Source organism: Balaenoptera physalus, assembly GCF_965194825.1.
Source record: "Balaenoptera physalus genome assembly, chromosome: 4".
Taxonomy (NCBI): domain Eukaryota; kingdom Metazoa; phylum Chordata; class Mammalia; order Artiodactyla; family Balaenopteridae; genus Balaenoptera; species Balaenoptera physalus.
This window is the reverse complement of record NC_138891.1, coordinates 133,284,399-133,308,955: the sequence shown is the minus strand read 5'-3', so window position 1 is coordinate 133,308,955 and position 24,557 is coordinate 133,284,399. Positions and strand designations below refer to the sequence as shown.

General features: G+C 45.0%; 1 protein-coding gene across 15 annotated transcripts in view; it reads left to right on the top strand.

Moving 5' to 3' along the window:
- TIAM1 (TIAM Rac1 associated GEF 1) overlaps window positions 1-24,557 on the top strand; it is a 400,429-nt gene that overhangs the window by 263,911 nt on the left and 111,961 nt on the right. For 8 of the 15 annotated variants that reach the window (XM_082459733.1, XM_082459738.1, XM_082459732.1 and 5 more), the window contains 4 exons: window positions 1,700-1,774; window positions 1,899-2,875; window positions 17,718-18,165; window positions 23,793-23,965. In XM_082459733.1, the coding sequence (XP_082315859.1) occupies window positions 1,700-1,774; window positions 1,899-2,875; window positions 17,718-18,165; window positions 23,793-23,965 (1,673 nt within the window). The remainder of the gene's footprint in view (window positions 1-1,699; window positions 1,775-1,898; window positions 2,876-17,717; window positions 18,166-23,792; window positions 23,966-24,557) is intronic. The other 7 variants (XM_082459737.1, XM_082459726.1, XM_082459725.1 and 4 more) reach the window with 1 other exon arrangement.

Here is a 24,557-nt window from a genome sequence, read left to right as displayed (position 1 = left end):
CATAGACACATCCAGGTATCTTAATGTACACTTAAAAAAAAAAATCAAGAACCCTGAGAAATTGGTCATGGCCTTTAGCATTACTTTAGATGCTTATTTATTTTACTTGCAAAAATGTAGTACATGATATTCTTAGGAATGTAGATAACACAAGTTATGCATGGACAGTGCATCTTTTCATTTTCCCTACACCAAGTTGAGTTTCTGTGTGTTTTCTTGGCTTCTTAAAGATGTCAGCCAGGGAGGTGTGAACTTATTGCTTTGAAGTATACTTGCTACTAGTAAAAGGAAGATTCTCTTTCTTGGAAACGTCACTCTCAGAATCATATGATGTGTGACCTGGTAGGGAATATTCCAGTATGGGAATAGCTCCACATCTGGTGTCTGTATGAATTACTTCTGAACTCATCGGAACATTCAATGGAGGTTTTTCCCTTCCTGTTGCCACAAATTTCATTTCAGTAAAGATGTGCTTATAGGAGTTTAAGCAACCTTTGAGACTGAACAGTGGGATTATAGAGTGGTTCTGGATCAATGTGAATGTATATTATGTTTCAGGGTGTTTCAAACTGTAATGGTTACAATAAATTTGTTCCTGTTTTCTTTCCTCTGGTACCTTTCACTTTTTTGTTTATTATATCCCTTCCCTGGCTAGAATGTAAGTTTCATGAGCATGGGGAATGTGTGTCTTTTGTTGTCTGCTGTATCTCTGGCTTCTAGAATGTGGTAGGTGCTCAGGATATATTTTCTGAATGAACGACTATGTAGATGATTGAAAGAATCAGCTCAGGGAAGTGCCCAGCTACTCTATTTTTCTTCTTTCCTTTCTGGCCATTTTCATGTGTGTATCTTAAGTGTATACAACTTAACTGGTCTAGAGAAACCTCATTGCTGAGCAAGGAGAATAAGGCTATAAATAGAGTCACACTTGTCGAACTTTGAGGATTTTTCTGTTTTCCACTCTGGGTAACAGTCCTCAGACCAATGAGAGAGACTGGAAAAATGTTAAGGAAGGAGTTGAATTAACCTGGGTAGCCCCAAAAGGCTGAATGATATTTAGTGATTTCATCATGTGGATTTCTGTTTGCAGGGCACTCTGTACCAGATTAATGTTCTCAGGTTGGATTTGCTCCCAGAAGTAAACCCATTAGTTTGCTGCTTAGCAGAGAGTGGGGTTCCTATTTCATTTTGCCCATCTCCCTATCCCTATCCCACTTCACACCCCCTACCCGAACCTCCCAATCAAGGTTTTCAGAATGCTGTGGAATTAAGGTAAAAACCCTTTTCCTTCTTGACTTTGATTTATTAGGAAGAGTTGATTGGACTTACATCTTGAGCTTTTCCATTTTTGATTGATTTTGAAGTGTAGATGGAGTCAGAATGAAACAGAAAACCATTGGGAGAGAGGGAGGTTATCCAATGCACCTATGAGTTTTGCTTGGTTTTTTGCAATGTGTAATTTCAAACAGAAAGTTACTCGTTTGGCAGACACCTTGCTTTGTACTTTTTAGAGTTTTTAGTTTATGGATAGGCAGAGAGCTTTAAATATACACCTGTAGAGTTTAAGTAGAAGAAGACGACAGTTGCCAGCTCTATGAAAGCAACCCTGTGCTGTGCCCGGTGGGCAGCTACCCTCCGGGCAGAGACAAGTGTAATTCTCTAATGATCTTATTTATGTTCTTATTTCATATCTCCGCAGGAGTAATCTCAGTACATGATGTTAGTTCTCAGCTGCTACCACGTAAGAGTCCAAGTACCTGCCAGGTGCATATAGGTGCGCCATTATCTGCCAAGCTGGCTGCCCTCCCTGTGTGCTGAACTCCTCCTGTTAACTGCCTATACCCATTGGATGACTCAATGATTCCCTCCTTTTTTTTTTTTTTTTTTCTTTGCTACAGACCATAAAACCATGGGAAACGCAGAAAGTCAAAATGTAGTGCATGAGTTTTATGGAGAAAAGCATGCGAGCCTGGGGCGCAAACACACGTCGCGCTCCCTGCGCCTGTCGCACAAGGCGCGGCGGACCAGGCACGCCTCCTCGGGTAAGGTGATCCACAGGACCTCCGAAGTGACCACCCGATCCAGCAGCACTCCCAGTATCCCCCAGTCCCTGGCCGAAAATGGCTTGGAGCCCTTCTCCCAAGAAGGCACCCTGGAGGACTTCGGGAGCCCCATCTGGGTGGACCGAGTGGATGTGGGCTTGAGACCCGTGTCTTACACGGATTCTTCCGTCAGCCCCAGCGTAGGCGGCGGCATGGTCCTCGCAGCAGCCTCTGTGCAGAGCATGCCAGACTCAGAGGAGAGCAGGCTTTACGGGGATGATGCTACGTACTTGGCGGGGGGAGGCAGGAGGCAGCATCCCTATACATCCGATGGGCCCACTTTCACGGAGACGGCGAGCTTTAAGAAGAAACGCTCCAAATCTGCAGACATCTGGCGGGAGGACAGCCTGGAATTCTCACTCTCTGATCTGAGCCAAGAACATTTAACAAGCAACGAAGAGATCTTGGGTTCTGCCGAAGAGAAAGACTGCGAGGAGACTCGGGGGATGGAAGCCCCGGCGAGTCCGCGGCAGCTCAGTACCTGTCAACGTGCCAATTCACTGGGGGACTTGTACGCTCCTCAGAAAACCGCCGGGGTGACGGCAGACGGGGGGCGGAGGAGCAAATTTGCAGGCTACTGTCGGAATCTGGTGTCTGATATTCCTGATCTCGCGAACCATAAGATGCCACCGGCTGCTGCCGAAGAGGCTCTTCCGTACAGTAATTATAACACACTTCCCTGTAGGAAATCTCACTGTCTTTCCGAAGGTGCCACCAACCCACAAATGAGCCACAACAACAGCATGCAAGGCAGAAGAGCAAAAACAACTCAGGTAAAGTGACTGGAATCTGTTTCAATATTTTGGAAATGATGCATGACTTTCAGTGCATGATTTTGCTCTTACACGATTCCCATCTTTTAGCCGGGTTTTACCATGTTCCCCTGGCGGGTGCTGCAGCCGATGCCGTTTCTCTGGAGATTCAGCGCTCTTCTGCTTCGCCCCTCTTGCAGTTCTGTGGTGAGGGGGTGGGGATTAAGGAGTAAGCGTAGATGTGTGTCGGGGATGTGATGAGAGTGGGAATAAAGCTGATAAGTTCACGTTGGGAAGCTGCCTCTCCAATTCAGGTCTTCAACAGCATCTCCCTTCTTCTGAGCTTCCTTCCTAACGTGGTTCTATCCGTGGACAGATGGGGATGGTGGGCTGTGGACTCTGGGAACTTCTTTCTTCAGCGCCGCAGGTGGGAAGAGGTTAGTCGGCCGCTCGTTGGAGGAGGTGTTTCTGATTCAGGGCGGGCTCTGGTCATTTGTCAGCTTCTCTCAGAGGTTGGCAGGCTGACTGCCTTACCAGGAGCCATTTCCATTTCCTGTTCCTTGCAAGGCTGGCCAGCCCTCTCTCTGGAGGGAGGTGTTGCGGAAGGAATAACATGGGTGGCTTCCAGTTCTACGCTGCAGCCAACTAGTTTCTGACCTTGGGCAAACCCTGACTTCTAATTGCTCTTCTGAACTAGTGGGGTAAAGATGCTCGACTCACCTGCTTCGGGGTCCAGGGCATGAAAGAGTGGGTGTGAAAACATTTTTCAAAGATTTAAAACATATCTTACTTACGAAAGGAAGACCCGTTACCTTAATTAGTAATGATAATTAACGTGGAGATAATAACGTGTCAAGTAATCCTGCATGTCTCCGTCCTTTTCTGGTCCTGCAGTTCCCTGTAGTGGAGTTCTGGGAGTCCTGGCTTGTGTTGAGGATGGGTTGGTAGCTTGCAGGTGGTACTTCAGATCCGGAATCCAGATTGGGCCCATTTGCCTTGAAAGGTGTATTGGCCACCAGGGTGACCAGCGAATACCACTGAGGTCAGCTGGAAAACAGCAGGTGTGTTCTGACCTGGCCAGCAGCCGATGGTGCTCACCTTCTGGTCTTGCTTCGGTGCAAGTCAAAGTTATTTAGAGGGTTATTTTGAGGCTCAGTTCTCTTGGGAAGGGTGTCTAAATATAATGGGCAGATGGTGGGGAACCTGGGGAGGAGGGCAAAGGAAACTGGCACTAGATTGTCTGTGTTCCTGCCCAAGAGCAAGTTTGTTTTGTTTTGTTTTGTTTTGTTTTTAAGTATTCAAAATCTCAGGTTTCTAATTTTATTTTGGAATTTTAAATCCCCGTATACAAGTCATCTGGGGATACAGTTGTTTTTTTTTTGTTTTTTTTTTTTACCACTGTAGATTTCTGTATTAGAATAATTGAAATTTAGTATATATTCCTCTGGGTTGATATAGGTAAAAGGAGTCTGTGTTTGACCTTTTCCTCTTCTTTTTTAAAAAATATTTTAAATTGTGGTAAAAGTACACATAACATTTACCGTCTTGACATTTTTAAGTGTATGGTTGAGGGGTATTAAGTACATTCACACTGTTGTGTACCCTTCATCTTCAGAACTCTTTTCATCTTGTAGAACTGAAATTCTGTCCCCATTAAACAATAGTTCTCTGTTTCCCCCTTTCCCTGGCCCCTGGCAACCACCGTTCTACTTTCTGTCTCAGTGAATTTGGCTCTAGAGACCTTGTAAGAGTGGAATCATGTCGTATTTGTCTTTTTGTGACAGGCTTATTTCACTTAGGTTGATATCCTCAAGGTTCACACGTTGTAGCGTGTGTCAGAAGCTCCTTCCTTTTTAAGGCTGAATAATATTCCACCGTATGTATATAACACTCCCCCCACCGCCCCCCATTCATCCACTGAAGGACAAGTTTTGCTGATGGTGTCCAAGCCAGGTATCCTGGCTCCACCTCTTCTTACCTGAGTAACTTTGGGCACAATTTTTAAGTCTCTGGAAGCCTTAATTTCTTCATCTGTCAAATGGGAATAATAATAAAGTTTCTGAGAAAATGGAATGTGAAGGCCAGCGCTTGGTACTTTAGAAGCTACCCATAAGGGACAATCTGTAATTTGTTGTAATTTTCATTATTATTAGTGTTGAATGAGTTGAGGACTCAAGGTAGTTTTGTGTTTATATCAAACTTTGTGTTAGAAACAAAATTATTAAAAAGGCTGATTCTGAGGTTTGAGAAGGTGAGTGTGAATGTTGCATCTAGATGCACTCCTTGAATTTTTATCCATCTCTCTTCTGAAACGAGATTATAATGATAGAAACGACTGAATTACCCCACTGTGGTCCCTCTGCCTACCCTGGCCGGGCTCTTCCTACACTTGCAATTTGACAGGTTGGGACGCAGGTGAGATAGGTGCCCTATTAAAGGGTCACCTGAAAGGCACTGCAGGCTCTGTCCTGAAGACATCGCCAGATTGGCATTGCAGAGCTGATTGGAAGAAATGGTCTCCTGGCCCTCAGCAGTTAAAAGGAACCTCACCTGTGACTGTCACTTTTACCTGGAACAATGCTAAGTTAGCGCACATTCTGTGTAAGATTTGACGGGGTGCCAGGTGGTATTCTGGCTCCCTATCTCCAGGTCTCCAACACTGGGGGACAGTTGGACCTCTGCTTCCCCCCAATCCCCACAGATGGGGCTGTGAGCCTTTGAGTCATGGCCACCCCCAGAAGAGGGTCAGAGCTGGTATCACTGAAAGCTCTCATGTGTAATTGTTGTACGACATTTCCGTTCTTTGGCTTGTCGCCTTCTAGAATTGTTAATATATGAAAGTGAGATCATCTCAATGTGGTGTCTCATAAAGCACTGTGGTAGCTTAATGTAACGCAAAGTGCAACGGACTAGGAATCCTAAGAAGTACGTTTGCATCCCGGCTCACTCCTTACTAAACGGTGACCTTGGGCAAGTCACTCCATCACTGGCTCCTTCTCTGACCAGGGTGAGGGACACCAACCTCTGACAGGGCCATTAGGAGAACCAAGTGGGATTCCATGCATGGAAGCCTTTTGCAGAGTGTATAAAGTGAACGGAAGTCTTATTTTTGTATCGACTTTGCGTGTTGAGTAAGGATCTTTAATGACTTGAAACAAACCCCAGAATTATGCACAGCACTATCCCTCCACCCACACTTCCTAGTCTAAGTTTGGCGTGTTCGTCCAGCGCAATTTCTTGAGAACCCACTATGTTCCAAACAGTGTATTTTAAGAGGCAGTGGGTGTGGAGGCTTCCTTGAAAAGAATTCTTTTTTTTCTTTTTTTTTGTTGGTAAAAGTTTCTGACCCAGGGGCCCTGTCCAGCAAGTTTGGATCGTAGATATTAAAGCCTCCTCATCTGCCCTGGTGATGTGATTGAATCTGTAATAGGCCTGTCAGCAGTTTTACTCCCCAGAAAAGAGCTCCTGGCAGGCATTTGGCCAAGGTCATGGCCTCTGAGCCTGAGAGACAATATGTTTTATCTGAACTAACATGAACAACATCTTTTTATTTGAAAATGATCAAAAACTGTGTCTGCCACACAGTAAGTGCTGAGAAATTATATTTGTCCAATTCAGCATACTTGAGTATGTGTCGTGTACCTCCTGCATAAAAGTTTTATCTTGTGAGTCAGTCTGCTACTCATTTGTTGGGAGGACTTACCCAGACTCTTGAAAGCAGAGTTTATTTGTACTGACTTCTGTAAAATCCCAAGTAGCTTGCCCCTTGATACAATGAATGCCTCATTGGTATTTTGGCCTGAACTTTTACTCTCAGTGTTCCCATGGTTGACGGACAGAGGAAAGGGCAGCCTGGTGTCAGGCAAAGAAGAGGTTCTGGAGTCCAGCAGGTCTGAGCTTTTAAGTTGGAACCCCGTTACCTGTTGGCTGTGTAACCTAGAAGGATCTCAGTGCCTCTTGAATGAGGGTTCCACACGGGAATGAATGTAAAACTCCTGGCACGATATCTTGCATGTATTAGATGCTCCGTAAATGATGGTTATTAGTTATGATGGTAAAGTTTGGTTTAACTGTGTAGAGTTCAGCTCTCCTGTGTTTCTAAGACTATCAGCGGGTGAGGTGGAGAGAGGAAACTGCCATTCGATGGAGTGTCTTTGAACCAGGTTCTGTGTTTGAAAGGGAAGCTTTGGCTTGGAGCGGCCCTGCATAACTCCTGAGGAGGGCTTCATTCATCCACTTGGGAGATGGAAGAATGTGAGCAGCTGTGCTGAGGATGTCTCAGGGGGCCGCCACCTTGGGAGGGAGCAGGGGGGCCCCCTCAGAGCTCCTCGTGGGGATGTGGCGCTGGTGATTAGGTTTGTGTGCTGGTCCAGTTTCTGACACCCTCTTCACGCTGTGGTTTATGGAGTGGGATCGACAGAAGACAGAGCTCCTGGCCCCTGACCACCTCTGCGGGGGTTCATTTCAGCCTGATTGTGAGTTGCCAACTCACCCATCACTTTTCAGGGGAGGAAGTCAACCTAAGGCGATTAGGTGACAGGGTCTCACGACTGGATTAAAGTCCAGGTCTTCTGACCCACAGACCAGGGTCCTTTGTTCAGAAGCAAACTCACACCACACTGGCTCCCCACGTTCAAACAGGTTTCAGCTCACGTGCCCTCAGATTTTAAAATCAAAACCCCCAATTCTGGTACAGAAGCCAAACAGGGTGGTGAGCTGAAAAGAAAATAGTAACTGTCCACTACCGTGGCCCAAAACAACGGTCCCTCAGAGAGATGACCAAAGGCGACTTTATTTTTTATTTGTATTTTTTTAATTGAAGTATAGTTAATTTACAATGTTGTGTTAACTTCTGCTGCTGTACAGCAAACTGATTCAGTTATACATATATATACATTCTTTTTCATGTTCTTTTCCATTACGGTTTATCACAGGATATCGAATATAGTTCCCTGTGCTATACAGTAGGACCTTGTTGTTTATTGATTCTATATATAATAATTTGCATCTCCTAAGCCCAAGCTCCCACTCCATCTCCCCCCCACCTTCCCCCCACCTTCCCCTTGGCAACAAGTCTGTTCTCTACGTCTGAGTCTATTTCTGTTTCGTAGATAAGTTCATTTGTGTCATATTTTAGATTCCACATATAAGTGATATCATATGGTATTGTCTTTGTCTGACTTACTTCACTTAGTATGATAATCTCTAGTTCCATCTATGTTGCTGCAAATGGCATTATTATTATTATTCTTTTATGGCTGAGTGATATTCCATTGTATATATGTACCACATCTTCTTTATCCATTCATCTGTCAATGGACATTTAGGTTGTTTCCATATCTTGGCTATTGTGAATAGTGCTGCTATGAACATAAGGGTGCATGTATCTTTTTGAATTATAGTTTTGTCTCCATATATATGCCCAGGAGTGGGATTGCTGGATCATATGGTAGCTCTATTTTTAGTTTTTTGAGGAACTTTCATACTGTTTTCCACAGTGGCTGCACCAACTTACATTCCCACCAACTGTGTATTAGCGTTCCCTTTTCGCCACACCCTCTCCAGCATTCGTTACTTGTAGACATTTTAATGATGGCCATTCTGACTGGTGTGAGGTGGTACCTCATCGCAGTTTTGATTTGCATTTCTCTAATACTTAGCGATGTTGTGCATCTTTTCATGTGCCTGTTGGCCATCTGTATGTCTTTTTTGGAGAAATGCCAAAGATGACTTTAGAAGGCTCTGTCCCTGATGACTTTCTTGCTTGGATAAGCAAGTTAATAGGATTGGTGATTTCAGCAAGATAAAGGGTGCAGCATGATCAGAAGAAGATCTTGAGTTCCTATAAAAGTTGTGTTGATTTTTAAAATTTTATTTTGTTTTACACTTAGTTTAAATGGTTCAGGGATAAATATGTTCCCTGAGCTGAGAACTGACATCAGCATCCAAGAGATTCCTAACCTTTGGTCACAGATTCCTTTGCGAATCAGATGAAAAACTTGGATCTTTTGGGATCAACACAGAGACCACCCTTTTGCATATCATTTCAGGGGATCCATGGGTCCTCCAATGTCCATCGAGAAGCTTCTGGTTAAGAACCTCAGGTTAATTCTTTTTTTTAATTAATTGTTATTGGAGTATAGTTGCTTTACAATGCTGTGTCAGTTTCTACTGTACAGCAAAATGAATCAGCCATACACATACAGATCTCCCCTCCCTTTTGGACTTCCTGCCCATTCAGGTCACCACAGTGCATTAAGTAGAGCTCCTTGTGCTATACAATATGTTCTCATTAGTTGTCTATTTTATACATAGTATCAATAGTGTATGTGTATCAATCCCAATCTCCCAATTCCTCCCACCCCACTCCTTTCCCCCTTGGTATCATACATTTGAAGAACCTTAGGTTAATTCTTCGTGAAACAAAATATTTTCATATAAAGTCCATTTAAAAAAAACCCTCTCTTCTTTCGCTGCTCCTGCTTGATGCTTCTTTTTTGCCTTCCTTTTGATTTTTCTTTTTCTGCCATGTAAGTTAGGCAATGAGATATTTATTTTGAAAAACAGCCCGTCCATTTCAGCAAGAATATCCCTCTTCTTTGCCAAGATCTTCTTTTGAGGAGTGGGAGGGTGAGTAGGTAGCTGAGAGATGGCTTATATCCGCAGTTCTCAGACTCCTTTATACTCTTAAAAAGTGTTACAGACGCCAAAGGGCTTCTGTTCGTGTGGGTTATACCTATAAATATTTATCACATTAGAAATTGAAACAGAAATGTAAAAAACTACTTGTTAATTCATCTTAAAATAGCAGCAATAAACCATTACATGTTCACATAAATAACTTTATTTTTAAAATTTTATTTTCTAAAATTAAAAAAAAAAAAAGCCAGAAGAAGGGCATTGTTTTGTATTTTTGCAAATCTCTACAGTTTCTGGCTTATCAGAAGACACTAGAGTCTCATATCTGCTTCTGCATTCACTCTCTTGTGACATGCTGTTTTGGTTGGACTATATGAGGAAAACCTGGCTTCGAACAGATAGTTGGTAAAGGGAGGACCTTAGGGACCCCCGGAAATTATTTAAGGACCCCTGGTCCTCACTTGGAGAGCTATTTATTTATGCTAATATAGGTTGGGGAGGTCCAAGCCTTTGAAAATCACATTCTTAGTTTAGTCCGTGAGGAGAGGAGGCTCTGTGTCCCTCAGTGCAAGTCGTGTCCCACTGTAACGTGTAATTGCTGGTTTCCCAGCATAACTGAGGAGGATAAAGGGCCGGGACCGGGAGCTTGGAGCCCTCCCAGACAGCCTGCTGTGCAGCCCTGGGAGCGTCTCCACGGATCCACAGGGCAGAACTTAGGAAACGCCCACCAGCTTTTCTCTCTGCGTTGGGGCCCAGTGTGCTTTGAACTTACTGTTGACAGAATATCTAGTTTGGGCCATAAAACAGCCCAATATGTCTTTCTCACTTTCTCTCCTTTTAAAAAGATGAAAGAAAAAACGTGTAAATGAGCTCTGGTTGTCTCCATAAAAGACGTAATAAACCCGGATGGCTGGAAGATGTCGAAGTCAAGCTTTCCAGTTGGGGCTCATTTGTGACTTCCACTGGAGTTGAGCGTGCGTTGAGCCTGGAAATGCCTAGACCTTTAAATCAAACTAAAATGTGTTCCATGAGAAACGCTTTTCTTGTTTGGAGAGGAGGTTGGAGGATGAACAGCAGTTAAGTTGTTCAACAGTGTTTGTGTGTTTTTTTTTTTGGAAGTGCCTACGCCATGCCAGGCACTATTCTTGGTGCTTGGGATGCATCAAAGAGATCCCTGAGCTCACGAAGCTAGCTGGGGTGAAGTGGAGGTGTGTCTGCAGCAAAGAGTTAGCATAACAAGTACATGACATGCTATGGGAAAAAGAGAGCAAGGTGAGGAAGAGCGGGCAGTGGGGAATGCGCGGCAATTCCGAATCAGGTGGTTGGGTTGGGCCCCGCCCCTCGGGATGGGCCCCGCCCCTCGGGATGGGCAGACTTGGGTAGGGATTTGGAAGGGAGATGGGAATTGGCCATTGATTTGGAAGGTGGGAGTGTGCCCTGCGCCTTTGAGGAAGAGCAAAGAGGCCAATGCGGCTGGAGCAGAGTTGGGGGGCGGGGCGGGGGGTGGGGGAAGGGATGGTGCAGAGAAGCTGCACGGGGATTGGAGGAGGGAAAGAGAAGGCTTCCAGCCGTGGGAAGAGGGACTTTGAGCTGAACCTTGAAGGATCAGCATTCCTGGAATTCCTGGAAGCAAGAAAAGTTGGGAGCATACGCCGGCATGAGTTCTCCAGTTTCACTGGTGGCTGGGTGCATCTAAAGGTCCAGTGCTAAGGCTGGACGTTGGTGAAGACCCTGGATGGACAGCCTCGGGAGCCCTCACCTTGCTCCTGGGAGACTTACCCAGCCATGGCACGCAGGATGGATTGATGGGAGGAAGGTAGTTAGAACAGAGAGTCTGTGGCTGAACCAGGGATGTGGCACTAGGAAAAGAAGAAAAGGGACTAGGGATGTGATATATCCTGAGGTGGTGAGGAGGGGAAGGGTGATGACAGGGTTTGAGACATGCACATAGAAAAACAGGTGAAAGGAGAGAGGTGATTCATTGACTTAGACATAGAGCTGTCTCCAATCTGGAGTTATCTGAAGCAACATTTCAAGCATTTGCCAACTTAAATTATGAGACTCTTTTGGACAGCAGTAAGAACTTCAGCAGTTGTAATTGAGAGAAATTTTGAGTCACTCCGTTGTGAATCATTAGAGAGGATGGGACTGAGTGCTGGAAACTTTAAAGGGCATGGAGATTTTGCCTTAGGAAAGGGAGAAGAAGGAAATAGAAACAGGGTTTTAGAAATGTCTCAAAGGGACCTGGGACACATGTAAAGAGGCTAAGAGTGGCAGGCCAAGAGGTACAATTTACAAACTTCAGAATCAAAAATTCAAAATGGCACTGGCTATCTGTGCAGAGAGAGGAAAGAAAAAAACCTTACAGTGATGACAAATGGATACTGCAATATTTCTGTAAATCAAGAATGGCAATTATTAGTAGCAGAGCCTAGCAGTTACAGCATAGGAAACATCATTTTCTTAGTTTATTGTGCAGTTTTGCGAATGTGAAAATAATTCAGGGGGATTACATTGGCTCGCACCAGCCTTGGTGGGCCTGTGTATTTTTCCCATGAGACCTTGTTTTTCCCAAGTTCCTCCGCAACGCCCATTCTTTCATGTTAGTGCAGGAAGCTAGTAAGTGAGGTCAGGCAGTGTCTTCTCTCCTTGGGCTGAGATGTTAAGTAAGGCTGAGGATGGACATGTCAGTAATTGGAGTTAACACTCTTGTGCAGGTACTGTGTGCTGGGCACCGTTCTAGAAACTTGTGTTACCTCAATCTCACATCTTACAAAGTGTCTTACAAAGTAAATATTGTTGCTATTCCCATTATACAGGTGAGGAAACTGAGGCATGGATTGGTTCAAAATAACTTGCCCAGACATGACATTTGCTGTATTGAGATTACCAAGGGAGGGTATACTAAGAGTATAGTATAGTATAGTACTGAGCGTACCAAGGAGAGAATGTTGGAAACCAAAGACAGTGCTTATGTGTGTGCATGTGTGGCGGAGGGGAGTCCTTAGATTTTGGGGATAAGAAGAAGATGATAAGATGATGATAAGAGGGGAAATATTTTAGAATTTAATGAGGCAGAAGTTGTTCTAATTCAAGGCTTCTGCAGGTCAAAATCTCCTCCCCCAGGGACTTCCCTGGTGGCCCAGTGGTTAAGAATCCATACTTCCACTGCAGGGGGCGCGGGTTCTATCCCTGGTTGGGGAATTAAGATCCCGCATGCCTCGTGGCATGGCCAAAAAAAAACCAATCTCCTACCCCCCATTGGAATTCTGTGAACTCTTCTGTGCTGTATTTACCTTCTCTATACAGGTGTATTGAAGCAAAGCTGGATTCATCAGGAAAATTAAACAAAGTGACCAACATAACAGTTTCTAATTGCATTCGACTTGTAACTACAAGTTGCCAGTTGATCCTCCTGGGCCCTGACTTGTCCCAGGGCCCTTGAACTTTGTGGCTAATTAGCTCTTCAAAACTGTGTTCACAAATCTTTAGCACAGCAAACCGGTCCCTCAGAGTCTTTCTGAATTCCCCGGTGGAAACAACTTGAGCCTTTGCCACAACGTGTCTTTAGCCTATGTTCATGCAGGGTGACCCTCCAGTTTTCAAGGCAGTGAAAACAGGCTTTGAATTTACCTCTTGCTGCCTCCACTTGAGTACCAGAGCTCATTTAAGCATTTGCTGCCTGGCTAAAATGACAAAGAAAACTCTTGCCTGGCAGCTGGCGAACGTTTTGGGCAACAGCTGGCCACTAGTGCGTCCAATGGGAAAGTGCATGCATTCGTGCTGGGAAACTGCCAGTGGAATGGAAATCGGTGAGTGCTCGAAGAATCTGGCTTGGGAGGACTTGTCCAGGGAGAACAGGATTTAAGAGCCTCTGTATTCCATGAATGTTGTTTATAATTGGAAGCCTCTTCAGTGGGGTGGTTCTGACATGGGGAGTTTATTTTGAGCTATTTTTAGGAAATTTTTGGCTGGATCATGTACCACGGTGGGAGTTGTTTCTCTGTCTAGCTAGGGTCTTACCATTTCCCTTCATCTCCTCTGACATTTGCTTTAAATTTCGGTATTTGGTTAAATGTTCTAGGACTGATCGTATGCTAAGACGTCTAACTAGATAAGAAGGAACATACCTTGCATTTGCGATAAAGACTCCTGGGCTCCCGTGGGAATTTTCCCTGGGGTTGATCATCTGGATATCTTGCTGTTGGAAGAGTCGGGTGGTTGACAGGGGCTTTTAAGTGTGGGGAGAATCCGGTTTCTCAGGTGTGAAGTGTCCTTGAGATGGAGGTCGGTAGGAGGAGGAGCCCTTCGGAAAGATGCACCGGGAATGTTTGCATCACAATGATGCTGTCTTTCTTCTGAGCTATTGGAAACCGTATCACAGTGGTATGCATCTCGCCATTTGAGAAGGATGGGCATTTAGGATGCAGCCTTGGAGCGGTCTTTCAGTGTGTGAACCTAGTGCCTCTACATCAGTGTACCTGTCTTTGGTTTGTTCTAGAGATTCTGAGACCTATAAACGTGGGATTCTCGTGTGGCACTTAGGCATCTGGAGCCCTGCTGTAGAGGAGTGTCTCCCACACTCAAGGTGTAGGGGGTGTGGAGTCCCGTTGACTCTTCAGGTGTTGAGTAGTGCCTCTGGCTGGGTGGATATCATTTCCCACGATGCTGGAGCAAGGGTTTCTGGGTATTTGGCACATCCCAAGCTTCATGGCCAAATAGAGGCCGGAGCTGGGCAGCCACCATCTGTTTCTGGACAGGCCGGGTCACATGTCAGTGGGAGGCTGTGCACCACTTAGCCTGCTTAACCGCTGTGGAGACAAGGTGGCGCTGGCTTGGATCACAGATCGGGAGCATTCTCCAGTGGTTACACTCCCAAAGTGTGCCAGCTCAGCTGGGGCCAGCAGACCTCTTACCTGGAGTAATCACTCCTTTGCTCGGTTTAATGGTCATCCCAGAGTTGAATACACGCAGCCTGGGCCATTGCAAGGTTGCAGTGTCAGTTGGCATGAGCACATGTTCAAGTCTGACAAAGAGGTGAGTGTCTATTGAGACCTTAACTGTTAGTTTCAGTAGAGACATCAAGGCATTCTGTAGGAGTTCATGGTTTGTGGGGATGTAGTAGACTGTTAAGAGACATGCCTGTCCAGTCTCTGCCTCTGTTTCCCTCATCTTCTTTTTCATCTCCTCTTTCTCCTTCCGTCCACTTTTGAGTCTGAGCTCTTTGCCGGGAAAGTCAAGGCATATAGATGCACAGTCACTCAGTTGTGCTGGGAAAACCTAGAAGGGGCACTGTTGAAAAACAGAGGGGAAGGCATGGAGTTGACTATTGAGACAGGATCCAGTCAGGTGCTCCCTGCGGCTGAGCCATGGGGCCATCTTGTCAGAGTGGAAAAGGTCGTTGGAGGCATGGGCTCCAACCTCCAATCTACCACCTGCCAGACTTGTGGCTTTCTGAGCCTCAACATCTCCATGCATTCACCAAGGGGATGGTTTTGCAAGGTTCCTTCCTGTTCCAGAGCTCTGGGAATTACAAGATGCCTGGAATTAATTTCTCCTTTCTGTTCTGAAGTCTTTCTCTTATGACCTAGAGAGGATACCTGTGTAGCTGATCTTTACCTGTCTTACAGAGGGGCAACTCATCTTTTTTCATTTTTGAGGCGAGTTGATAGCTGATTTTGTCACTTCTTCCAGAGAAGGATTGAGGCATGTGAAAATGAATCCAGATGTTGGTGAGAATCACACAAACTCCGCATCTCCCACCACCCACGGTTATCTTGAATAATCAGTGCTGGCCGAATTTACTTATTAGATCAAAAGGGATATGTATGGTAAATGTCCTTGCCAGAGAGAAATGTGCGTTGGTAACAGCACTCTCCTGTTTGCATAGAGGACTTTGACCTACCAGATCTGGGTCCTTGATGACCATTGGTGGCGGGTAACAGGCAGGACAGCAGATGGCAAAGTGACAGAACCAACAGTCACAGGGTCTGCGTCTGAGCCGCATCCATGGTTTCTTTGACACTCTTGAGTCCCTCTACATCCCAGGGACCTAAACTCCATTGCAAATGTCGTTGGTCCTTAGAAACTCGCTTAACCACTTCCTGCCACTATGTCCCTTCTTACCTCCTCCTTGTTTTTTCTTTTCTTTTTTTAAAATAAACTTTTTATTTTAGAACAGCTTTAGAATTACATAAACATTGCAAAGATAGTAGAAAGGGTTCCCATATACCACACACCCAGTTAACCCTGAGCCCTTGGCCGAGGTGGTATTTGCCAGGTTTTTCCACTGCCAAATTTCTACCCTTTGCACACTGTACTCCTTGTTGTGTGTTTTTGTGTTTTTTGAAGGTGTACAATGTGATGATTTAATATATGTATATAGTGTGAAATGATTACCCAAATCAAGTTAATTAACATATCCATCACTCACATAATTACCCCTTCCTCTGTCCCTTCCTTCCTTCCTTCCTCTCTCTCTCTCTCTCTCTCTCTCTCTCTCTCTCTCTCTCTCTCCCCCGTGGTGAGAACACTTACGATCTACTTTCCTAGCAAATTTCAAGGCTACAACATGGTATCATTAACTAGAGTCATCAGGCTGTATATCAGATCCCCAGAACTTATTATAATAACCAAAAGTTTGTAACCTTAACCAATGTCTCCCCATTTCCCCGGGCCCTCAGCCTCTGGCAACCACCATTCTACCTTCTGGTTCTGTGAGTTTTACATTTTCACATTCCACATAGAAGTCAATCATACAGTATTTGTCTTTCTGTGTCTCCTTTGCTTGTTTTCATGTCTGGCTATGCCCATTTTAAGTTGCTCACTTAGGACCTATTCATGACGCAAGTGAACTCTGAGGGCCCTAACTTAGAATTGACCAGGTGAGATGTGCGGAGACATGGGCACAACACCTGTTTGGGCCTCGTGCAGGATGATATTATTATGTGGCTTGGCTCCTTCTGTCCACCCCGCCATTGCCTCTCATCAGAGATTTGAACACAAAGCATTGATTTATACGGCGATCGGAATAGCCCGTTCATTTTTACATTTTCAAACCATAATTAACTATTTATGAGACTAAAGGCTTCACAAGTGGTTAAGCCCCCAAACCACATATTACTTTGCCATCTCTTCCTATGTCAGACTCACATTCCGATTCTCTCCCTTTGAGAAAAACCAGTCTAATTTCTTGTCCATGAGACTGTCGAGCTGTGCTGTCCAATACTGCCGTCATTATCCTCCCTTGATGACTACCATTATTTAATTACTGTTTATGGAAATGCCTTTAGCACTTCAGAGCAATTAAGATTCTGATTTAAGAACAGATCTGCCTGTCCCGGAAATGTTCAACATGAGAGCAGGGGCAGTGCTTTGGAAGTTCCAAATGTTTTTAAACTGGGAATTGATACCCGCCACATCTTGGCAGTGCCCCAAGCTGTCACTTGGCCCAGGGGCGGTGGGTAGCTTGCTTCGGGCTCCTAGCGTCCCAGCTTTGAAAGGGCAAGGTAATTGGAGAGCCTGCATTGGAGCTGTGAGCCCCACAGACTTTTTTAGCTCAATGTGGAGCGAGAAGCTGCTTGTTTTCAAGAAGCGAAGCTGATTGGAGCCTGAGGACTCTTCCCTGCTCCTGGGCTGTGGGTCCTTGCCGGGTGAGTGGGCGAGGTGGTACACTAGTTATCTTTTTAGTCACCAGACTATAGTATAGACTCCTAACTAGGCCCTTTGTTTAAACAAACAAAAAAAAAGTTATCAGTAAAGACTTCATTATCCCTTGGAACCCCCTACCTCTGGGATAACTAATCAGCCAGCAGAATTTCCTGGAGCTCCAGGCAGGCTGATGAAGGTGAGGGCGCTGAGCTCTCTCAGCAGGGCAGTGGGAGCATCTCAATAGCTGATTTGCCAATTACCTAATTATCTAAGTCAGATAATCGATACGTTTTTTGACATCTTGCTTGCTTTTTAAAAAATGTTTCTTGAACATTCCAAATTGTTGGCATTCATACCGGGGCAGCTTCATGGTTTTCCTGAGCTGCCCTGCAGGCAAGTTGGGTGTGTGCGGGTCAGGGGGTTGAGGAGTGATTGGTCCAGGAGAGGCTGGGAGCAGCGATGCCCTGTGGGGGTTGCCTGCAGCTACACAGCCCCTGGCTGGACCGACAGGAGCCCCTGGGTTACTTCTCTGCATGATGCATGTCTTCTTTTTTTCTCCCTTTTGGCTCCCAAGGATGTTAATGCGGGCGAGGGTAGCGAGTTTGCCGACAGTGGGATCGAAGGGGCCGCCACCGACACGGACCTCCTGTCCAGGCGATCCAATGCCACCAACTCCAGCTACTCACCCCCCACCGGCCGCGCCTTTGTGGGCAGCGACAGCGGCAGCAGCTCCACCGGGGATGCAGCCCGCCAGGGGGTGTACGAGAATTTCCGACGGGAGCTGGAGATGAGTACCACCAACAGCGAGAGCCTGGAGGAGGCCGGCTCGGCGCACAGCGACGAGCAGAGCAGCGGTACCCTGAGCTCCCCGGGCCAGTCGGACATCCTGCTCACGGCCACGCAGGGCACAGTGCGTAAGGCCGGAGCCCTGGCAGTCAAGAACTTCCTGGTACACAAGAAGAACAAGAAGGTGGAGTCGGCCACCCGGAGGAAGTGGAAGCACTACTGGGTGTCCCTGAAAGGTGAGGGAGGGAGCGTCCTTCCTGCAGCGCTGGGTACGGCCTGGGCTCCGTGGTGCACCTGTGCAAGTGATGTTCTTCAGATACATGGGATTTCTATCTCATGCTAATTTCAAAACTTATGTCGTGGTGGTAAGAATACTTAACGTGAGATCCACCTTCTTAGCGTCGTTTTAGGTGTACGTTACGGTATCGTTGACTAAGGCACGCAGTTGTACAGCACACCTGGAACGTCATCATCTTATCGAGCTGAAACTTTATGTCCCTTGATTAGTCACTCCCCATTTTCCTTTTCCACCAATGTTTGATTTTCTTTACTGTTTCACAGTTAAGCTATTGGAGGCTCTCGTCTAGTTTTCTCATATATACAGCTGGTTCTCCTGACAGTTTGAAAGGCTTGAGTTCCAAAAGAATATTTTTTTGGAATCATTCCAAAACATGTGCCTCCCGAAGTGACTGTTTTGGAGGGAAAAATCACTGGTTTGAATCTTATGAAATTGTCATTTTGGGGGTAAAAAATGATGGAATATTGCTAATTTCATAGGGTTCAACCCAGTGCTTAATGGAATGTCTGAGCCATCTATGTCTGTGAAAAAGTCACTGTTTTATGGTCAGACTTTGAATATTTGAGTGTGTGTATATATATAGATATATATCTATATACGTGTACATATATCTATATACAATGGTATATCTATATACCATTGTCTTCTTTTCATTAGTAAGCATAATACTTTTACGTCTTGCTATTCATTATCGCTTTACACACACTTTAGAAGTATGTATATGCATTTTTGCACGTCTGCATATCTCTTGGTAGTGTAGAAATTGTAACACATTTGTGAGCTCTGTGTCTTAAAAAGAAAAACACTTCTCAAGACCGCTTAGAATCTTTGACACAAGCTGGATTTGAAGCAGGGTTAGTACGTGGCAGGATAGGTTAGACAGGTTAACAAGCATGAAGGATGGGTCCAGGAGGAAGAAGCCTGGGCTCAGCTGGTGTGGTGCACCCGTGACTCCATCTGATACCGGATTTCGCCAACTGTGGCTGGTGTGGAACAACCAATCCTAGAGGCATGGAACAGCCTAGAGCTCTTGTGCAGTGGTGTAAACCCCCCAGGGACAAGCAGGGTTTGGGTGGGCCCCATTACTAATGCTGCCAGCTGTTGCTTCAGTACCTGGTGAAACAGAAAGGGAGCATGTTAATTAGACTGTAGGTCTTGCTGCATGTCACTGAGACCCACAGTGACAGTGCCTCAAGCAAGACAGAACTTTATTTCCCTTCCACCTAGCAGAGGTGGAGTGTCTAAGAGTGATGGGCTGACTCTTTGCTCTTAAGTCATCCAGAAGCCAGAATTCCTTTTGTCGTTGCTTGACTGTGCCTAGAGCATTGTGTTAGTCTGAATAATTAGGATGGCTCACCAACGGGTCCAGGTTCCAGCGGAAAAATGGGGGAAGTGGAGGGTGTATACCTCTGCACTGAGGGTACAACCTGGAAGTTGCCTGCATCTCTTCTGCTTCCATCGCATTGGCCAGAAATGAGTCCAGCCTAGCTGCAAGGGAGGCAGGGATGGGCCCAACTGGCACTGGGGTTTCTATTACTGCAGAAGAAAGGGGGTTGTGTGTTTTGGGGAACAACCAGCTGTCCCATAGAGGAGTCTTTCCTCTTGACAGCCAGTGCAGGGCAGCTTTCCCTACTGCCAAGGGCCTGTGTGTCTAATGTTGCTGCATGTTTAGGGTGGGATGCTGTCTTTCTCTTCATGTCTAGTTTTCAAGACTTGCTGGGTTATTTCATCTTGTTGCTCCACTTCCAAGGATGTCTTAGGAAGAGTCAGGTTCTTTCTCATGTCCTTTTCTCATTCGGAAAGTCTACCTTAGTGGTTTCAAAGTTTGAATAGATGTGGAATTCTGGCAGCCATAGTATCTTCTGTGGAAAATCACAGGAATTGCTGATATTAAACTTTAAATTTTATTTTCTATGCTAAATCAAATACCATAATATAGTCTATATAAAGTGTATATGAAATTTTGAACACACATGTGAAATAGGAACATTGAATTTGAGCACATTCTATCAGTTTACACATACGCACAGCACACTTTGCTTTTAGTTTTCCATTGTGAATTGGGAAAAGTGTATTTGATGTCATGGTTCTGCTTGTGAAACACAGATGTTCGTTCTGTGGGAGCGTTTTGGAGAACTGCTACTGTTCTTTCTCACGCGGGACCTGCCTTGGCTTAATTTAGAGGCACTACAAGGTCATGTCTGAGGGGCCCTGCTCTCTGCTCCTCCCCTAAATGTCCACACACCACTGGACGCTGCAACCTCTGTTCCCTTTAGCAGCCCATCTTATTGTTCATTTTGTTAACTAATGCTGAGTTTTTAACAACATGATTAGAAGGCCACCTGCAGTCACGGTCACCTGAGATGCTTCCTGGGTTATATCCATACCTGCCGAATCTCACAGTTTGGAGGTGGGGCGCTGTATTAGTCCCTGTACTAGAGCTGCTATAACAGAGTACCACAGACTGGGAGGCTTAGACAAAAGAACTTTATTTTCTCACAGTCCTGGAGCCTAGAAGTCTCAGATCAAGGTGTCATCAGGTTTGGTGTTTTCTAAGGCCTGGGTTTTGCAAATGGCAGTCTTCTTCTAGTATCTTCACGTCCTCCCTCTGTACCTGTCTATGTCCAAATCCCCTCTTCTTATAAGGACAGCAGTCATATTGGATTAGGGCCCACCCTTATGACCTCGTTTAATTTTAAATACCTCTGTAAAGACCTTATCTCCAAATACAGCCATATTCGGAGGCCCTGGGTTAGGACTTCGGCATAGGAACTTGGGGGGATATAATTCAGCCCATGACAGGCCCGGAACCTGTGGTTTAAACAGGCTTCCCAGGTGATTCTTACACTAAATATGAGAATAACACTGTTAGTGACGTAGAATAAAAATAATTAGGTGACTTTTTACTTGGGACTGGAAGCGGGGGTGTTTTGTTTCTGCTCTTCCTTCAGAGAATAAAGGATCAAGGAAGGCAAGGTGTGGGAGCTCAACCCACACGCCCATTAGAGGAGGGAGGCTTCACTTTCTTGGTGACCCAGATCTGAGTGACACAGTCTGTCAGGATCCAGGCCCAGAGCACAGAGCCGCCGAGTCCTTTGCTTCTTACTCCTGACAGGTCCCATTATATATTGACAGACTCGGGGCTTGTCCTTGCCACTCAAAGGCAGGGCTTGCTGCTGACTTGGGCTTGGATATGGAGGAATAAAAAGCAGAGTACCTGGGAACCGTAGGCTAGAAGATTCTCCAAAGATTCTTTCACTTTTGACAGAATAATTCCGTTTACAAAAAAAGGTTTTATTTAGAATTAATCTCTGGAGTGTCTCCGTCCACAACTGAAAAGCATACAGATTATGTTCAAGTGAAGATGAAGGTAAATGGACCTGTTACCAGGGACCACGTGGTTCCCAGATTTGCTGCTTCTCGTTAGTCTTAAAATTGGAACAGGTGGATAATTCAGTACAAGCTGATTTTTAACCACCCACCGTCACGGGCGATTGTAAAACAAAGTTGAAAAATTATGAAAACAGCAATTTGGGAAGACATACGATGTTCAGTGTGTGGATGCCCCGTATCTATTATCTATAGGCTTCAGTCCCTGTTCTCAAACTGTGGTAAAGCTGTGTTGCTCTTTTTCTGTTAAGGATCTGTTCATCATTAGCGTAATATTAGTCCTAAGGATTACTTAGAGCAGGGTTTCTCAACCGAAGGCCTATTGACGTTTTCTGGATAATTCTTTGTCATGAGGCCTGTCCTGGGCCTTGTAGGATGTTTAGCAGCATCTCTGTCCGCTACTCACCTCCCTCTGTTCCCCACCCCCAAGCTGTGACGACCAAAAATGTCTCCAGACTTCACCGAATGTCCCTCATTCAGCAAGATTGCCCCACCTCAGGAACCTCGGATTTGGAGGAAAAGGGCCTCCCCTTTCCATTTCTTTTCTCTTTGTGTCTCTGAATCTATGTTAGCTTAAGACTGGAAAGAGGAGGTATAGGTGATTCCGAATGTGACCTCTGTGTTCCTGTAAAAACTTGAGATCTTCAAAGTAACAGGAATTAAAAGAAAAATAGGGTCAGGGCAGAACACTCCATAAGTATATAATTAAATTTTATGTAAGCAACTTATTACTCCAAAACTTAAAAAAATAGAAAACAAAACCCTACTAAAATTACTCTCGTAACATTCCTAATTTCCAACAAGAAATATCACAGAAAATGTACAACCTTAAGAAAAAAAAGTGAATATAACTTGAATGGATTAGAGGAAGAATTGAAACTCCTGAATTATGGAGACAAGGACAATAGTTATAAAACCATGAAATTCAGGAACACCGTGCAATAGACTTTTAGGCAGAGCCCACGGTCAGGCTGTACCAAGGCAAACACTGTGAAACGAGTGGGCCTTGTGTGCCAGCGTGCTGCGTGCGGCTGTGCTGGGGGACATTGCATCCAGCAGCTGTTACATGCTCCTGTGAAATATTACGGGCTAGGAAAAATCGCCTTTGCACTCATGTGACTTTTCCATTGATCCCCATCGTTCTACATTGTCAGTTACAAATTTGCTTTACTGAAGTTCATACTGCAGGCGAGTAGGTTGTACTTGGAAGTCTTTGTGATTCGCATAAACGGTGGCCCTTGCTTGTGGTAAGGAAGATGTTGAAGACGGACCAAGTGGCTTATGTTGAAGTTAAAGAGTCAGAAAGCTGGGCCCAGGTTTCCCCTGAAATGATGACTTGAGAGCAAGTGCTCAGTGAGTAATTACTAATAAAGTGTGCCTCACGTGTAGGCCATGACGGAGGGTATGTATTGAACCCACCTTGCCACAAATGTAGGAGAGGTTTTTATTGCTCCTGTCTCATTTAGTTTCACAGTATAATTAAGTGTGGACCAGGCCTCTGGCCTCCCCCAGGCCTTCATATGTGTGCGTGCATTTCCTCTTCCAGGAGGGACAAGGACATGGCTGATCTCTAGAAAAACATTTTATAGAAAAAATCTGAGACTAAAAGTCTGTCATTTCTTTTCTTATCCTGAAAGCACCTAAAGCCAGTGTTATATTTTGTTTTCTCCAAGGGCGTAGTCAAAAAACCCAATAAATTGTGTTCCCTGGTTGCATATCCTGTGAGACATAGTGGGAGGAACTCCAGTGGGACAGAACTGGTGCCGGTCCTACTCAGCGGTGCTTGCTGTTCAGGCCTGAGAAGCTGAATTTACAGCCACCACTGGCCAGAGGAGCCACCAGACCCCCGTATGCCTGTGAGGATATCTGTCACATTCTAAAACAGGAAGTAAGATCTTAAAGAACTTGAGGGCATGAATGACGAAACTGTGATTTAAGAGTCTTAACACAACATTGTAAATCAACTATATTTCAATTAAAAAAAAAAAAAAAAGTCTCTGTCCAAGCCCATCCAAGACTTAGTACAAGCATGGCCCCATTCTCTTTACTTCCTAGGTTTCACACTCATTTCCAGCCCTTTCCTGGTAACAGGGCACAAGCAACAGTTTCCACTACAGACTTTTTTTGTTGCATGAGCACCAAATACTCACGCGGACCCCCATTCTGTCTCCTCAGGGTGCACGCTCTTTTTCTACGAGAGCGATGGCAGGTCTGGGATAGACCACAATAGCATCCCCAAGCATGCCGTCTGGGTGGAGAACAGCATCGTGCAGGCCGTGCCTGAACACCCCAAGAAGGACTTCGTCTTCTGCCTCAGCAATTCCCTGGGTGATGCCTTCCTTTTTCAGGTTTGTTGGGCTTCTCCTTTGCAGAGCATTTCAGATCTCTTACCAGATACCTCCGTCTCCTGCCCATGTACCTCAGCCTGTTTTCCTTTGAGTGGTGGGTTCTATCTTTTGCACATTACAGGAACAAAAACGATGAATGACAAAATAAACGTCTATACTGAGTTCCAGGAATGATTGAACTCACCCAGAGGCCTCCACAGTGACGCCCGAGGAGGGGTGTGGGTTGAAGGATTTTTCACTGTAGTCTCGATATCATTTGTGTAGCACTTTAGAGAAAGGATCATGAATTCCTTAATTTAGACATGATTTGCACTGTCAAAATTTTTCATCATAATATGTTCTCTTCTAATATTACTCATAAAGTAAAATCATGACATCCCAGAAATGACTAGCTATACCCAACCAGTTTCTCTTCCTCATCTTTTCAGAACTTTGTACTGAAAGTTCTTGAAGTTTGATGGTTAATTGTATTAAAAAATACTAACCTGCTTATCACTTCAGGGTTAACATTTGCTTCTATAGGGAATTCTTTGAGTTTGGTCAGTTGTGATACACTTTTTGTGGTGTTAGTTAGTTAGGCTTTCTTCATTTA